Source organism: Aptenodytes patagonicus, chromosome 7, assembly GCF_965638725.1.
Source record: "Aptenodytes patagonicus chromosome 7, bAptPat1.pri.cur, whole genome shotgun sequence".
Classification (NCBI taxonomy): domain Eukaryota; kingdom Metazoa; phylum Chordata; class Aves; order Sphenisciformes; family Spheniscidae; genus Aptenodytes; species Aptenodytes patagonicus.
In genome coordinates this window covers 65,035,391-65,053,112 of record NC_134955.1, presented here as the reverse complement: position 1 = coordinate 65,053,112, position 17,722 = coordinate 65,035,391, and the positions used below count along the sequence as shown (strand labels likewise).

The 17,722-nt window shown below is 41.0% G+C and overlaps 1 protein-coding gene across 3 annotated transcripts in view; it reads right to left on the bottom strand.

Moving 5' to 3' along the window:
* Positions 1–389: 389 nt before the first annotated feature.
* Positions 390–17,722, bottom strand: part of ESR2 (estrogen receptor 2) — a 37,371-nt gene continuing 20,038 nt past the window's right edge. The window contains exons 5-9 of one of the 3 annotated variants that reach the window (XM_076345616.1): positions 14,458–14,757; positions 9,205–9,343; positions 6,756–6,889; positions 4,916–5,090; positions 390–2,864 (exon numbers count right to left, since the gene is read on the bottom strand). In XM_076345616.1, coding sequence (XP_076201731.1) covers positions 2,675–2,864; positions 4,916–5,090; positions 6,756–6,889; positions 9,205–9,343; positions 14,458–14,757 — 938 coding nt within the window. In that variant the 3' untranslated portion in view covers positions 390–2,674. Of the gene's footprint in view, positions 2,865–4,814; positions 4,861–4,915; positions 5,091–6,755; positions 6,890–9,204; positions 9,344–14,457; positions 14,758–17,722 lie in introns of all 3 variants that reach the window. The other 2 variants (XM_076345617.1, XM_076345618.1) reach the window with 2 other exon arrangements.

Below are 17,722 nucleotides of genomic sequence, written 5' to 3'. Positions count from 1 at the left end.
GCAGCAGAAGCCGAGGTACAGCAGAGCAGTGTAGGAAAGCCATCAACCAGCTCCGCTCTCCTTCCCTCCTCACCCCCTCCTCAGCACTCAATTCATTCGTGCTGAAACTGGAAAAGCCCCTCCAATATCTAAACGGGAACACAGCGTGGCAGCTCTGCTCAGGCCTGGCAGGGACATGGACATGCTCCACACCAGGAATGCAGCATCGAGAGAGTCTGCGGGACACAGACCCATGATAAACCCAACATCTCTCTCAAGAGGCGAAGGCACCCCTGTTCAGTCATTTTTGTCACACAGCTCCCTGTTTATAAACTGTGCTGCTTTAGAGACGTGCACCTTCTCCTTATCCAAATACAAACACAGCTACATTAATCCAGAGTCGACAGCTATTGGCTTTTGCCCACTTTAAAACACTAGTAGTAACTTTTAATAAAATGGTGCTCAACAAGACAAAAAATATCTGTTAAAATCACATCATTTTCCTAGTCGCACTGTGCTAGTAACGGCATATATGAATCACAACACGTGGCACAAATCTGCAGCATCGCCCTTTTACAAAGTCAAGCCAGAGCAAATTTCCGTTTAGAAGTTAATCTTACGATTTATACCCGCTCTTTCCCATTTTCTTGTTGAGAGGTTTCTTTCAAGATTGCACGTAAATTCAGCACTTCTAAAGCAAACCAACCAACCAAACAAAATCACTTAAACATTTCTTTGAAAAACTATATTAAACAAAAAGATTACACAGGATAAGGAAAATCAGAAGAAGAACAATACAACAGGCATTGAGGCCAGAAGGTGATCAAGCCCAAGAAACACTGAAACACGTCGGTTTCACAGCAAAACTTCCCTCAGAATGAAAGTACCCATAAATTCCAGACTGTACTCACATTTTTTCCCTTTTTTGTAGTAAATATTACACTTATTTAGAAGGGCACTGCTATTTTACAGTTTCTTAAAAACAATAAAAAGATAGCTAGTAAAAATTTAGACCATCAGCAGCATCTGCTATAGTACAAGATCAAAACAAGACAATATATTTGTGTGACTCACTGAAAACTCTTTGTGCTCCTCCTATAAAAAATGTTGTCCTTGGCTTTGAAAAAACACCAAGATCAAAGGTTTGACTAATATTCAAAGTATGCAAATGGCATGCTAATCAAAGTCCCTAATCCAAAAGACTTATTGGCTCAAAATAGACTTTTGGTGTGATCCCAATTTAATTTCACCACACCTGAAATGTCCAGAACATACATGTATTATATTTAAACATACACATTTTGAGTGACTGCAATTCTAGCTCACATCAAAATGCGGCATCGGCAGTTGCCAGAACGAATGATGCCATCCTGCTCTTTGCTGAGGTCATCGGCTAGGCTATTGCCTCTTGTCTTTTTGCTCAGTGCAGCTTAAACACATGCAGAAATCAGCGCAACAGGGGGGGTTTAATGTAATTTTCAGTGAAATTCAAACAAGTCATCACACCTGCGAAGCAAAGGCAGTGCCAGAACCATCATCCCCCCTGCTCTTTGAGGGATCCTATACAAGATACGAAAACCAGAGCATAAGGTGCCATGCGCTTTGAAAACAAGCAAGCAGCAAACCTGAGGGCAGCAGGCAAAAGCAGGTCCCAGCTTAGATTCCCATCCACTGCCTCACCCCCTGCAAGAGGTTTTGGGTGGGCAGGACATAATTCCACACGCGAGTCAAAAGGGGAGGGAAGATGGTTTGTTTCTAGCTGATTTCACAAGCCCTGATTAGCAGATCATAAACAAATGCAAACAGTTAATATTCACAGAGAAACCTCTTGTACCTAAATATTATAATAGATTTAACATCATTAATAAATATATAAAACAACATGTTAATCTCACAGACAAAACACGTTTCAAAGGTCACCATTGACTGAAAAATCTAGGCAGTTTGGTCGTTGTTTAAAGCACTGAAGAATTATACACAGATAATAATGTGAGTGTTAAGAACAGGCTCACAAAATACAAACTTAAGCTTGGTTTAACATTTCTGAAGAGGCTCTGAACAGGCCCTAGAAGCTATTCTGAATGGCCTTCAAATGAAGGCGCTTGCAGCCATTGCATATTTAAGAACAGAAGAAACTCCTTTACGCTGTACATATCTCAGCACTTTATCTAGATCAGCTGCAAACCAGGTATTCCCCAGGGACCAGCACACAGGTAAGCGGATCTGTCCCAAACAATGCTGCTCTACATTTCATACGATCTCATGCTGAAAGAGGAGATCATCAGTCAGCGCTTAAAAGCCTTGGTCCGGGAGATGGAGACCTAGGTGCTCACTCCTAGCCCTGACAGACTTCTTCTGTCATCTTAAGCCAGGCCCTTTATCTCTCTGTCTCCTCAGTTCACCTGCCTCTGGAAAGGAGAGGCAGCAATTCCCTGCCTCGCAGTACTGTTCTGAGGCTTAATTTCACAAGGTGTTTTTGAAGAGTCTCAGAAAAGGCACTATAAAAGTGCAGCTATTATAATTGTCAGAAACACAGACAAAGGTGTGCGTCCCACAAGCCCTTCCCGAGATGCAGATGTGCAAATCTAGAAGAGATGAGGACTCGCACTTGGTCACACTGCAGCAGTCCCATCACAGCAGCTTTGTTTTCTCCCATAGCTTTGAACAAGCTTCACATTTCCAGGTCTCGACAGAATTACTGGGCTGCCCCGTTCCGCAGACTGTCTCCCGTCTCCATTTGTTCTAATGGGCCAAATTCGGGATGTGTGACCGGAGACTTCCTTGGGCCTCGGAGAGTGTGCGCATTCAACATCTCCAGCAGCAAGTCATACACTGGGACCACATTTTTACACTTCATGCTCAGGAGATGCTCCATTCCCTTGTTACTGTGAAGGAGAACAAAAAATAAGTCAGCGATCTGGGTCTGACAATGCAGAGAAGGAAAACACATTCGCGGCCTCAAGAGAGTCCTTTTTTTATCAGGAGTTAAAAGGATTCAGCTGCTGTAGTCCCGGAGATCACTTACCACTATCAACAGTAACAACATCCCAATACTTCAAAGCTGAGTGTTTTACTATTTAGAGAACCAAGATTTGTTCTACACCACACGAACTGACTTCAGAAAATAATGCAGATGTACCGACCCTATTGAAATCAAAGAGAAAACCTCTTTGATGCTGTAAAAGTGGGAGGCCCACACGCTGCAGCTTTATACAAAAGGGGAATTTACAATGTGTAGCCCTAGTGACTACCTACCCCTCCTGCCTGGTTGAGTAGGAAGACGAAACTACCCTGGCTAACTTCAAGCAGTTTGTTTCCTCTCTGCATGTCCAGTGCCAGATCTTGCAGATGGCTACAGGCTTTAAAAGTAATTTTTTTGTTATGCAGTAAGAGACAATGTCACCTTGTTAGCTTGAACGCTCTGTGGCTGTATCATGATTTGGACTACCAGGAAATGGCTGTTGCCATTGCAGTTGCACATACATTTACTTCAGATGCACTCAAGGTTTTGGGGTTGAAATCTAAGTGTGCTTGCTCAATACCAAATACAGTGGAAATAGCAGCAGACAGCCAGCACATAGCTGACCTGGTGGACTGGATTGGGAGGGGGGCAATGCTTCCAGAAAAATGAGGTTCTGCTACAATTCAAGAGTTATAAATACGTTAATACGAAATTGCAGCCCCACTCCTACACCCAGCTCTTGAGAGTTCCGCATCATTTGGTAATCAAGGCTAAGAGCATCAATTATTTCCAGAACAAAATATAATTGACTGACCAGTGCTAAGCAACGTAAAGGAGACAGGTCACAACGAGTAGCCTCCAGACTTCAGTTGAGGCAGGCACACCATAAAAACTCGTTTTAATAAGAAAATATAAAAATTTTGCAAAGATTTACAATGTTTATTCACACCATGCCAGAACAAGAGCTCCTGCGATGCTGTGATGTGGTGTCACACCGCAGTGGGCAACCCACGTGATGGCAATGCATCAGAGGCGTGAGTCAGGTTCAGCTCTGGCTGGTGCTGTAGCTTCCGTAGGGCCGGCTCTCAAACTCCCCCCTCAGTTCACAAACTGGCTGTTAAAAGCTGCCTTTTGGCACAGTCAGGTCCCTGCTGCTGCTACCCGCTCTCCCAGGAAGCTTGCTGCAAAGGTGGCTGTCTCTTTTCCAGTGTCCCTATACAAGTCAGATATGCCCATCTCCCCTTTGCATGCTCCAGCCTGGTCCCAGGACCGTCTTCCCTGGAAACACAGTCCAAAGCCAAGACATAAGACAGCCTTGTGAATAGCTGGTCTCTGGGTAATAATTTAAAGTGACAAACAGCCTGAAAATTAAAGCATCTGTTTGTAGGGCCCTGCGTTTGAGTCTGCTGTACTGCAAGCAAAGATGAGCAGCTCAAGGAGGTCCAGGAACTGGCAGGGAGCAGAGGAGCTGCCTCCCATGGGGAAAGCAGGAGGGTGGCATCGCTGTAGCACAAGTCATTTGGCAAAAATACTGTGGTTCTGAATAAAAAACAACAAATGTGGCCTGGGACAAACATGGCACCCAAAGTACACTTTGCTCCACCAAAGCCCACGCTGCAGATCAGTTCTGAAAGAGGCGAAGAGTGGAAGAGTTTTGGTGGCCGGGTGGGTTTTTTTTTGACAGACCGAATTTGTGTTATTATTGTTAAACATTTCAGGCAGATAGATAACGAACAATTTAACGTAATACAGTTAAGGCAGCATTTCAATATCAACACAACATTTCTGAGCGCCAGCAAGCACTTCAGCATATTGCCTGTTTAGTTGTGCTAGGAAGGAAAGCCTTACAATGAACAGAGATGAAGAGCAGTACCTGGATTCCCTCGGGAGTGCTCTGGACTTCAAGCCTTGCTTTGTTGCTGTAAGAAACAAACACCAACACCTTACGCCTTACACACATTCTGTTAAATTTACCTTGCGTGTCTGACGTGAGACAGGAGCATCAACAAATTGGCCAGACGAGTTGTCTGCTGCTGCGAGGGGATTCCGCTCTTTGCAATAACCCACACCAAAGCATCTGTGACTACATTAAGAAGGTGATGCAGTTTCCTGTTGCTTTCAGGTTCTTCTGCTGACAAAGGAAACATGCCTAACCAGAGAAGAGAAAGAAATACTCCCTGCTTATGAGGAAGGAAAAAAAGCTACCACTGTGGATTTTTTTTCTGATGTAATATTTCAACAGGATTAGAGAAGATAGACTTCCTGACGCTCCCTCTCAAGGCTGCACAAACGATGCTCCATGTGCCACACCAAGCTCCGACTTACTTACATTCCTTTGCCAAAATTTGACGGCCACATCATTTGCAAACTGAATAACTCTCCCAAATCCTCCCAAGACAACATGTTGAACATAGACCCGTCAGTCCAGAGAATGGACATGCTCTCCATTCTCCAGGGGTTTTTCCTTTGAATCACTCTGTACCTTGTAGTTCAGTAACTATTATGAATTATAGCATTATGCTTGCTCTAATACCTTCTTGCTGAAAAGTTTTTTTTTTTTTCTCTGAGTATATCCTAGGGAGGGAAGAGAACATGGTGAGAGACACAGCTCATAGACCCAGCCTGCCATGGTCTCCCTACAGCTCGCTAAGGGTGCCATAATGCAGTACTTGCCTACAGTGAGAAACCTTAAAAGTCAGCAAAAGCAAAAAAAGGGGATTGGGGGTATGGAGAGGGAAGAGAAGAAAACACCACTAGGAAGGTTTGGAAACACACAATAACATTATTGATAGAGTAGAAGAGACCTGGGTATTATTAAAAAAAAAAAAATCCTTCCAAAGATACTTATGGAAGGACAGAGCTCCAGAACACCTTGAAAATTAGGAGTAAAAGATTAACTTTGACAAGAAAGGAGAGCAGGGAGAGGTGAAAGGACAGACTTTTTGAGAGGTGAGGCTTTGAAGAAAATATGGCTGATGAACATGGTTTTTTGTTGGGTTTTTTGGTTGGTTGTTGTTGTGGGTTTTTTTAAGAAAGAAAGAACAGCTTTTGTTGTCTGTTGAAATAAACAAGTGGGATAACAGCTGGACTATTCCCCTTCAGAACCAGGCTGAGAATTATGCAGCAGCTCCTTGCTGAAAACAGGAGATGTAAATAGTTAGATGTTGTTTTGTTGTGGGTTTTTTCTGACAACATTAATTACAGCATGTTCTGGGGAACAAAATTATTTTACTGCAGACTACCCTAAACTAGCAAACACACACTCTTATTCACCTTGTGTAAGAGGCTGCAAAGCAAAGCTCCTGTCCTGAAATTCATCTTGCAGAACTGTTGAGTACTTTCAATCATTTCTACCAATTAATTACCATTAAATAGGAGCATTTAAGCCCAATTAATCATCACTCAGTTGAGTAATTAGTTTTACTAGAATTAAGAATTAAGGACAGGTTTGTAGAGCTGTACAGCAACTTTACACATGACCAGGATCCACAGAGATACGAGCAAAAGTTCTTATTGAAAAGGACAGACCCACAGCCTGGGTCATGAGCCCAACCCTGTGAGAAGCTCTCAGACTTTGGGTCTTTCATGCGATTCTTACAACAGAACATAGACCCTAAATCCAGCAAATGATACAGTTTAGAAGTTTCTTGAGCAAAAATCCTTACAAAGTGATGGTTAGAAGTCCTTTCCTATTGTTCTCTTTCAACGGCTTTATCGCATTTGATATTTCTGCCATTTTTAGAGGCTGATTTCCCAGCCACTCTCGAAATAAAAAGTACAATTTGGTGAGCGTCAGAGTCAACTGCGTACTCACTGGAATTGAGGAGGATCATTGCCTTGACACACAGATACTCCTTGTGCTGCAGTTTCAGCTCTCGGAACCTCGAGGTCATGGCCAGGAGCATATCAAAGATCTCCAAAATTCCCTCTACGCATTTCCCCTCATCCCTATGGAAACACATTTAAAATATTACCCAAAAAGTAGAATTAAGGAACTCTGACTCAGCCAGATAAAAGTCAAAGCATAAAGGAGGTTGCAAAAGGCCTATCCATCTCATCTTTGGGAGGATTCAAAAGGTTCTATCATGAAATCTAAATTGAAAATTACACTGGTATAAAAGGTCAGCACCCCTAAGAAACTGATTTTCTCTTTAAAGCGCATGCAGGACTGACTGCAGGTAAGTATGACCATATTTCTGTGTAGAGGCTTTATCCTCATAGCCAGTATAATTCTGGATAATCGGTTTGAAACTCTGTAGTGCAGGGCACAATACCATTTTGAATCATCTTCCAGATTTGTTCCACGAAGAGTTAATACCACAACTGGTGCCATCACTATTTGTACCTGACGGAGGCCTCAGGACTTGGTGAATAAGACAGATCCCCTAAAATAAGTTTCTTGGAACACTAAGACATTTTTAAAGAATAAAACAACCTCTACCCCCATCCTCCATCCCCTTTTTCTTTGAAGATTTTTGGGGTTTTGGTGGTTTGGTTATTTTTCTGTTTGCGAGTGTTTACTGAATGCAACTTTCTCTGTTTTGGATATTAGAAACGGTCCCATTCTCTGATCTGAAAAAAAACCCAAACAACCCTAAGCCATTCCAATGAGTTTAAAATTAAGCAGCAGCAAATTTCAAACCACTGAAGTTACTGTTCCAGTTTTTTGGTTAGTTTTTTTTTTACACGTACTGGACTTAAAAAGCAATTAAGCTCTACAACAGAGTATTCAAAGGGTTGCTTCTTATACTATCATCTGGAAGACTGAGGGTTTTTTTTTCTGTAGCTTTTTTAAGACAAGACAGACTTAAGCACAGCAGTGCAGGAGAATTAAAGAACTTTACTCCTCTACTGGATCCCAAGCGGAAGGCGCTGAGCCTGCAGGCTGTGAGGCAGGCGCAGGCAGACAACACTAACCAGGTGCAGCAAGTACTGCCCGCAGAAAGGCAGCTGCCTGAGGATCGCCCAGTTTCCCACGTTCCTCATAGCAAAGGAGAATTTTAAGCTTTGTAGAAGCACAGGCAGCTGCCAGTTTCAAAACAGAGACACAAGCATCAGAGAAGTACTTGTCTACAAAGATTATGTAGGAAATGTATCTGAAGTTCAGCTAAGATAAAAACAATGAAGTTACAGACCAGTTTCATATACGCATGTCTTAAAAAGAATAAAATTACGGTATGCCCAGACGCTTGCTAGCTCCCACTCTGCTGTGTCGTGTGGAGATGAAGGAATGCATCAAATAAGCTCACTCTATTCAGCACATGTTAGCTCCCGAGGAACTAAATGTATCATACATTTTCAGGAATTTCTTATTATTGCATTGAACGACACAGCGTGTCCTTGCATTGAATTTTATATAAGCAAATAATAATTTATTTCATATCTTTTATAAATTAAATTTATTTCTCTTACTAACCCATTTTGCTTTCTGTATCTATGACGGTGATCATTATTCAGCTCAAGCCACAGAACTGGTACAGAACTGAATTTCCCCAGGTTGAAAAGGTTAAGAGGCATTTTAAATCTACCCAAGAGAGTAGATTGTTTCCCTGACTTTTTACCAATGTGAAGCCCAGGTCAAATCCTTCTAAGATCCTGTAGAAAAACACCCTTACTAATCCATGTTCTTCCCTGTTGGTACATGATGTTATGGAGAAATAATTTTGCAAACACCCTGCTTTAGCTTGAAAAAAATACCTTCAGTATTAAAAAGCAAGCTAGGGTTTTTTTAATCCCTTTTGACTAGTGCTGCAATGTTCATTATTATAGCTATTTATGAAGTCTGCACTAGGGGCAGGAAGAAAAATAGGTAGAAAAGCTACTTAAAATAATTAAAATATGGCCTGACACTATGTCTGCTTTTTTTTGAGGGATGGGGGGAGAAAATCTATCAGCTGGAAGAAATTGATTGACAATGTAGTGCATTGTGTTGATGTGTCTACAGTTTCAGCATCTAGAGACCCAGACCAAAAGGAACAAAACCAACAAAAGATGTGAAAAAAAAATACAGAGAAACTTCAAACTGTCACATGCTACAGGAATTAAGGAACTGGCAAGTTCAACAATACTGTTTATGTTTAGCATTCCTTAAGCCCCTGTAAGGATGTGGAACCTTGTGACATTATTGTTACCAATACAAGTAAATGATATTGTTAGATAAAATACTAATAGCATCTCCCATACTTAATCCTCTTCCTCTTACCATTCACACCCCCTCCAAACATGCTAATATGAAGTGTTCTCAAGAAATTTATTTCCCTTACCTGTCTAATACAAGGTCAGGTGCAAAAATCAGTTTCCCAGGATGGTCGATTGATCTCCACATCAAACCAACCATTAAAACTTCCATCCAGCAGCTCTCCAAGAGTCTTACTTGGTCATAGAGGCTGAGATCAATGAAACCTAAAATGATGAAAATAGCATAAAATAAATCAACCTGTTTATTTCTCTGTTTTGATAAAGAAGACTGAGTATGTTAGAAACAAAAAGAAATAGAAAGAATGATGGGCTGTGAAGAAAGCCAGAAAAGGGAGCACTGACATCAGAAGCGCCATGCTGCCATCTCAAATAGGAACATAAATTTTTGTTATTATCATTGTCAAATCTTCCACAAAACATTTGAAATAAAGCAGAGTGATGGTCAAGTGCAATTACTCCCACACAGCTGGTGAAACTCAGGTGATGGCAGAGGACCTGCCTTATGCTTGGCCACCTCTTTAGATGTCAGTCCCACAGGCTCCTGAGAGGCATCAGGGATTCACTCAGGAAACTCACATTTGTGGGAGATTACTGCATTGCACTGCAGAGGACTCCTAAGAAAATAGCCTGTTCTTTCCCCAGAATGCACATGGTTGTTGCTTGCAGGGTGGTTTTTTTTTCTCATAAGACAGGCACGTTTCTGGGTTTGTTGGGTAACTATGAAAGAACCCACATATTTGTGCCTCTGTGTTATCATCCCCTTTGTAAATGACGTGTTGACCCCAGCCCATCCTTTTCCTGCAACCCCCTTCCCCAAAATTGCAATAAACCAGAGAAAAAAAACTCAAGGGTAGTTGCTGAAGGTATTAGTGTCCCCATTGCCTCCATTCGCAGCATCCTAGAAGCAAGAACACAATTAATGCGATTGTGCCTAAGCCTGTCCCAGCATTTAGTTGTCTCCAGAAGTTATAGCAAGGTGTCAGACAGCACTGCAACACAGCCAGAAGGGAGATAGAGTAGTTGCCCTCCCTTTCTCTTCCCCTGCAAAAAAGACCAGGGAAAAAAGATGCATAGAAGCCAAATAAAGAGAAATAACATTAACACACGTGCAAAAAAAACCCCAAAACACAGAAAACAGAAGACGTGTGAATTACCAAAATGCAAGTGGGAAAGCAGACTGCTCAGTCAAGGAATAAAGCACAGATAAGATGATAACCAGTTCAGTGGTCAAAGCGTAGCTGTGTTCAAAACCAAGATCAGGCCACAGTTTTCAAAGCAGAGCTGCGTTAGATAGGTATCAGCAAAGGTGCTTCATTTTTAGACAAGCTGGTATCTACGACTCTGCATAGTGAAAAATCATTACACAGCCTGGCCGTGGGAGACAGGTTTCCCACAGCTCTTTCCAGTTGTCTGAGGTCTTAAAATGCACACAGTACCTTTGCGCTGTCAAAGAATCTGCTGTCAGTAATTTATACAAATGCTCCACGTATTTTAATCTTATTAAACTACTAGGCTGGAAGACAGTCGGTGACAGCCCTGGGTTGACATAAACTGGGTAATGTGCACTCTCTCTTATCATTGCTAAAAGTGCTGCCTTTCAAAATGGATAGCCTTGCTCTTTATTTTATAAGAAGGGTAAACAGGAGCCTATGAACAGTACCTTCCGTCCTGGATTTCGCTGTCACAGAATTTACTACCGAATCCACAGCCAACAATAGATTATCTGCCAGACACACACTCATAATTTTAAAAGCGCTTTTAGAAAAATAACCATGGAAGTGTGAATAGTATAAACCGACAGTGGCAGTTTCCTGGGAAACAACAGCCCAAAGACATTTCAGAAGTTTATTTAAATAAATATTTACACAGGCGTGTGCTGATTTCTCTAGCATAAACAACCAGTTATTTGGTTTAAAAACTATCTCAGTTGAGCGAGGTGTCAGACCAAGTCCCAGCATTCAATCTACAGATACTTAAAGATGCAGATTTATCCCAGATGTCATCTGCTAAACTCACATTATCAGCACCAGCAGTATGATTTATGACCATTGAGCACAGCTGTCAGAAGGGCTATACCTTCCCTTTTCCTAACAAGCTTTAAAGATCGAGGACAGCACATCATAACCACCACAGCTTCCATTGCAGTGTCAGAAGTCCTACTGTATTTGCTGCAGAGTACATTAAACGACTTCTTTTTCTATGGCTGTAGGACATGTCCTTTAACTCGTGTGCTCTATAACTAATCATTTAATTACAAATTACTAAGACAAGAAAAATCTTGTGCTGGATGCACAGTAACTAGCAAAAGACACACTGCTCTGGCCATCGACACGCTAGGTTGCATAATGAATCCAAATTTCAATATTATGACAACATCCTATCGATTAGCAATACAGGTTCAGCTATGAACCACATTCAACTCTCTTAGACTAGGTCAACAAAGTAAAAGGCAATTACAGAAGTTATGTTCTGCTGTCTGACAACTTAAAATTAAAATACTTGGAATTCAGAAGGAAAAAAATCCAGGTGTCAGCTTCTATTTTACTGAGCAACAACAAAAATACAATCCATTAAGCTGAAAGTACAGAAAAAAAATACAGTCACAGAGTAAAAGGTCATTAAATATTAAATATGAAAAACCATAAAATTTAAACATTTATCTTTCCTATTTAGACAAAATGTTACTGTTAACATCAGCATCTATAAGGAAAAATAAAAAGATTTTCTTTCACTTTCGGTGTCAAAATAATATCCAATAATAATTTAGAGGTGAAAATGGGCTTCTTACTCAGCTACACAAAAGCAAATATTCAGCTTTACAGAAAGTAAAATTACTGTTCACTGGGCCATTAGTCACGAACTCTGTATTTTTTTCCTAAGACCTTACCTCCAGGAAGCAGAGCATGGATCTAGATGATTAACTTCAGGCAAGAATTTTTGAAAACTGAAATTCTGACTTAAGCTTTAGTCATCACAGTTATTTTAATGGAAAAAATAAATAAATCCACATTCAAGTAAAATGCTCTAACTACCATGTAATATGGCAATATTACTTATAATTAGGTACGTATTAAACATCACATCTATTTTTGGCATTGCTTTAAAATGGTGTTTACTTCTGTTCTGTGTAACAGGAGTGATCAGAAAAAACAAACATACACGATAAAGTGTCAACATTCCCAGGAACTGTTTTGAAGGGGTTTGACTGCTTCAATGGGTTTTCTTCATACAGTTCTCTTATTGCCAAGAAAAGTCTTTATTTCGGACAGATGTCGAAAATAAACTAGAAGCGATCAATGTCAAAATTGGGGTTGGTTTGGAAACTGATCTATTAACAAATTAAAAAAATTAATCTCAACTGGTTGAAGTTTTGTATTTGTGGTTGTTTGGGTTTTTTTAAACAGCTGACATAGTTAAAAAAAAACAGAAATTAAGAACAATCAGAAAATGGAAAAGGTTGTTTTGGGTTTTTTCCCCATTCAAATATTGCTTAAAATGAGGTTGTTTGCTAAGACTTTCTCTGGTTTTCCTTCACAATTCACTTCCTACTGGATTAACATGACTATATGGAGTCCTCTGAAATGGTACCTTTTATTCAAGTTTTTCTGATCAGACAAGAAATTATAGCAATAGACACCACTTAACCCCCTATGGTTACTTACTTTACAGTGATTTTCAGAGTTTCTTAAATCAGGAAAAAAAAGGATTAAGGATTCGGGCTCTCAGTTTAAAACATTCCACATTAACAGCAAAAACACTATCACTTTCCAAACGGCCAGCGTGGTTTAAGATGCTCGTGCTGTGCAAGCATCTCCTCCCCAGCAGCTCAGCAGCTGACCTGGAATTTGCACACCCTAAAACCGTCACACCTGAACCCTCCAACATGTGGAGTTGTGTCTCCATGGCTCCACACTGAGCCATGGAGACTGTAATCTGCAACTAGGAGATGTGGTCCAGCAGCTGGAGCTGGTAGAACCTTCAGCCACTCCAACTAGATCTGAAATAGGATCCGCTTCCCTTATGCTAAAGTTTTAGTTTAAGGATTATACAAAAGATTCTCCACCAAGCTTGTTTCCCGTACTGTGTACACACTCGATTTATTTCTAGACGTAAGGATAACTGTCACGTCTTCCTAGGTGCGTATTCAAGCAGCAGGAAGTGCTGTTTATAGTGCACAAGCGTGACAAGACCAGGGCACGTGCCAGCATGCTCTGGTTGCCTTCAGCATAAAATCCAAGAGAGGAGCCATGGTGTGCTGGCTCCTCAGTCCTGATGGACGTGGGGTTAGGACTACCAGACGCACTGCAGAATATATTAGCCATGCGAGGTAAGCACAGCCGTAGGGATAACTTCTAGCAGAGCACTATGTCTGAAGTTAAGGATTAAGCCCCGTGCTGCTATACGTCTATCAATTATTCAATGCTTCTTTCAGCTCACTATTATTAGTTGGTCACCTTAGTTCTCACTAAAGGGCCACAGTCTGCGGTTTAGACTATGCCAGCCAGCAAGTTTTTCTGCACAACTTTGCCAACTATCTTCTCTGTTTGCTGGCTGCTTTTATTCTGGCTTTTATTCTTTAGTCTGACTGTTTTAATCATGGGTGCTTCATGAAGAAGGAATTGCAAATGCTCACCGCTTCTAGTTTGTAAGACATGAAATGGTACATTGCCACGATACTGTGGTCGCATTTGAAACATTCAAGGCAATAACGCATGTAGTTGTACTTCAGTGCATGTTCTTAGTGCTGCCAACAACCAAAAGCATCCTTATTGATTTTTGTTTTGAAGAAGAGGGCACAATAATTCTGAGATTGATACTATGCACCACTTTGATGCTCTTGTGCAGTAACTATGTCAACTGAAGCAATTGCAGACACTCAGCGCTTGGACACACTTCAGTTTTCATCAACTGTATTGGAAACCTTCTATCAGGATTCAAGGAAAGAATTTGGTCTTAAATTCTTTTTTATAGCAGTCTAATTAATACCCCTTTTAATGAACCATCTAAATCAGATTAATCAGGTATTTCTAGTTGATGAGGTAGAAATTACATGCAACACCAACTACGCTTTTTAGCAAAATGAACGAGTATTTGACTAACAACAGATAGCAAATTATGGGCTAGGTCGTTGTCTAAATCAAAATACATCCAGGTGAATTACTGAGAGCAATAAATTGTCCATTACTTTATAGGATAAAAAGCTTAAGATTTTCATACCGCACATTTACTGTGCTGTGCTATTATTTCAGGGTAGAGAATGATATATTGATGATAAAAGCATTGAATAAAATAAACAAAAACAAGATTGAAATTCTTACCAGGAATTTTTTTTGCCCAACCAATCATGTGAACCAGCTCTTTGTCTGCCAGTTTTGTCAGGGACATCATCATGGAGGCCTCCGTGAATGGTTTGCTGGGACGACTCACCAACACATTGGGAGGCTCCGCTTCAAGTAGTGTTAAAACAAACTGCTCCGGACTGACTGTGCTGAGCAGGATCTCTTTTACGCGGGTCGCCGTCTCATTGTATTTCTTAGCTTTGCCAATGCAATGCACCTGATCTTCTGAATTACGATGGCGACGCAGGATCCGATATCCACAACGTTCTCTTCTTGAGGCTGACACGAGAGGCACATGATTGCATTGAAGTATTTTTCTCTCAGCGTTGCATTATGTAAATCCAAATGTTTGGGGAGAAGGGGAAAAACCCTTTAAAATTGGATGTTCTAATATTGAACATCAGGTTTCAGAATTGCTAGAGCATTCAGCATTGAGTTAACTTTGTTTCCACTGACTTCAGCTGAGGCTTTTGTTTATTCTACTAAACAAAAAATAATGTTGAAAAATGTTTATTTTTTAACTTCAGTTAACTCACTTTAAAAGTCCATGGGAAAATTCCCATTGACATCAAAAAGAGATAAATCAGGTCTTTAAATGCAAATAAAGATACATGTTTGTAAATTCTGTTTTTAAATTCTGTTTTAGATGTAAACTGGGGGAAGAAAAGACTTCTGAAAGTCTGGGCCATGATACAGAGTAAATACCTCAGCCAGAAGCACAGCCAGGCCTCACTGCCAGCTGGGTGTTCAGCTAGGGACTTACTAAGATGCAACCCATTTTCTCCCTACATCCCATTAAGCCAGCAGGAGTTTCCCCGAAGCGAATTCAGGTATCTACAACTTGAAGGAGCAAGCCCCCTGTTTGGACTTCTGCATGCAGAACGCTATTTCTGTTGCAAAGAACAGTCCTTTAAATTCCTGGAATTAATTTATTGTTCATTCTGACGACACCAAACATTCTCCAGTTCTCTGTCAGTGTTATTGGTGGGACCACCAACAGTGCAAGAACACTGTTATCTGTTCTTGCATAGCTGCCATGGAAAGAGTCTAAAAGTGTCTCCAAAAACACAGTATGGGGATTTGCTAAAACATTCAGCCATGGTTTCTACTTCCCTCACCCCTTCAGCATATTCTGTAACAAGGGCTATGTTTACTGATTTACAAATAATCCTTGGCAGCAACTAACGTGCAAGATTGTACCGTATTAAAAATCAGGATATTTAAAAACATTAAGTTGCTGAAGAGATCCTTAGACAGGAATCCTCCAGCACTTAACATTTCTAGTATCACAGCTAAATTGTCCTCCAAATCTTTTAGAAGTTAATTTTTTGTGCTGGTCATCAATACTTTTACTGACATATGATACTCAAAGGTTAAATTTTCATAGGTATGAAAATGCCTGTGCTAACATAAATCTATACCAAACCAACATTTATTATTGCATACATAGAGACCACGGAGTCTTAAAGCATAATAAATTGTCTCATTTGGTTTCAGTCCCACAATGAATTTGACAAAAGCATCCTTTCTGCTACTGCTACTATCTTGACATTACTACATTTATGAAGCCTTTTTGGTGTGTTGCCTAAAGACTTCTTGTGCTGGTCACAGTCTCTGGTTCTTCTTCATTAGGGTATGTGATTAAAGGCTCCATAAAGTGCATGAAGACAAAGAAGCAAAGGAACGACGAAGATGGAAGAATCCCAAGAACCTAATCAATGACGACAAGCACACTGACTAGGCTACTGTCAGGGCTATCAAAGGAGAATGATCAGCCTGTGGTCTGGGCATGATACCCAGCAGATAAGTCAACAGGAAAGGCTTTTCAGTTCACCTGGAGGGACCAGGCATTCCAAGCCATCTACTAGAAAGACCAGAGGATCTGGGTGTCAGCTACCAGTAAGGCCATAGGTTTGGACCAGCTGCCAGAGACCTATTTGTGTGTGTGTGTGTGTGTGCGCGCACACACGCACATGTGTGCAAAGGAGTTTGTGCACAAGGTACCTGGAAGAATAGAGGATCCAGGGGCCAGCTACTGGATAACATTGACTTTCTAAAGCCAGTTATTGCAGGGATCCATAGCACATGTATTTCTGTAGCCATTTGTGTGGGAGAAGGTCTGACTACCAGCAACTGCGGTGAGGCTGCAGACCCAGAGGCCATCAGCTGGGGAGATATGGGGATCCACAGGCCAATTATTTGACAGACTGAGTGTCTAAACCCAGCTACTGGAAGGATCCATATTGTATAAACACATATATTTTCCTCTGCTCAGTTCACATGAGTGCTGTATGTTCTGTCTGTGCTGATCTGTGTGGCTGACTGTGGATACAGGTATAGTGTGTGTATGTGCCTAATACTACATGCTCAGACTTGCTACTGGATCTGGGGACATGGCAATGTGGCAGTTTCCCTTCTGTCAAGCTGCTGGATTCAGTAATTCCTACCATTCTTCATCCATATCCATCAGAGTTATATAGACCATGAGTTGTCTAAATTCCAACCAGGCAATGGAATTCTGGCCCTGGGTTTCAGTTAGCAAAGAGGTCCGAACATAAACCAAATTAAAAATAAAGGGACTGGGGCACAAAAAATTAATTTCAGATGCTGTTGACAAGGCTTTGTCTTGGTAAATAAAATGTTGGGTGAATGCAGACTCTCAGTGGTGGTGGTTCCTCAGATGAGGTGGCTTTTCAGGTCATAGTCCTGTCTTGTCTTCAGCAGCTATCAAGCACCATTTGAGTCAACCCATGAGAAAGGTGAGATGCAAAGGCCAATCGGGTACAACCTGAAGGCACTGAAAAGACTGGGTAAGGACTAACAAAGTCTGCCAGGACTTTAAGGATGTGGAACTTTCAACTGCACATTGCTATCATCCTCACTTGCTGCCTGTTCAGTAAACCACCTCAGATGTAAGAGAGAACAGGATGACCATTAAAGAAGTTCTCAATATTGGAGAACACCCTCTATCTGGAAACCCAAGAGACTAGAGAATACAAATAGGCAAAGCTGGTTCAATGAACAGTCCTCAGGCATGGAGGAATCCAAATGGAACAAGGCATTTGGAACTGGAAGCATTATCAGCTGGGAAGTCCAGCTTAAGGTCAGCACCATTTTGGGCAAGGATGGGTTTGCGTCCTTGAAAGGAATATGGGTATGATGAAATGGGTTGAGTACTGACAGGCTATTTGCAGAAATAATGGACTGAAGGAAAACAATCAATGATTTGCAGAACCAAATGCTT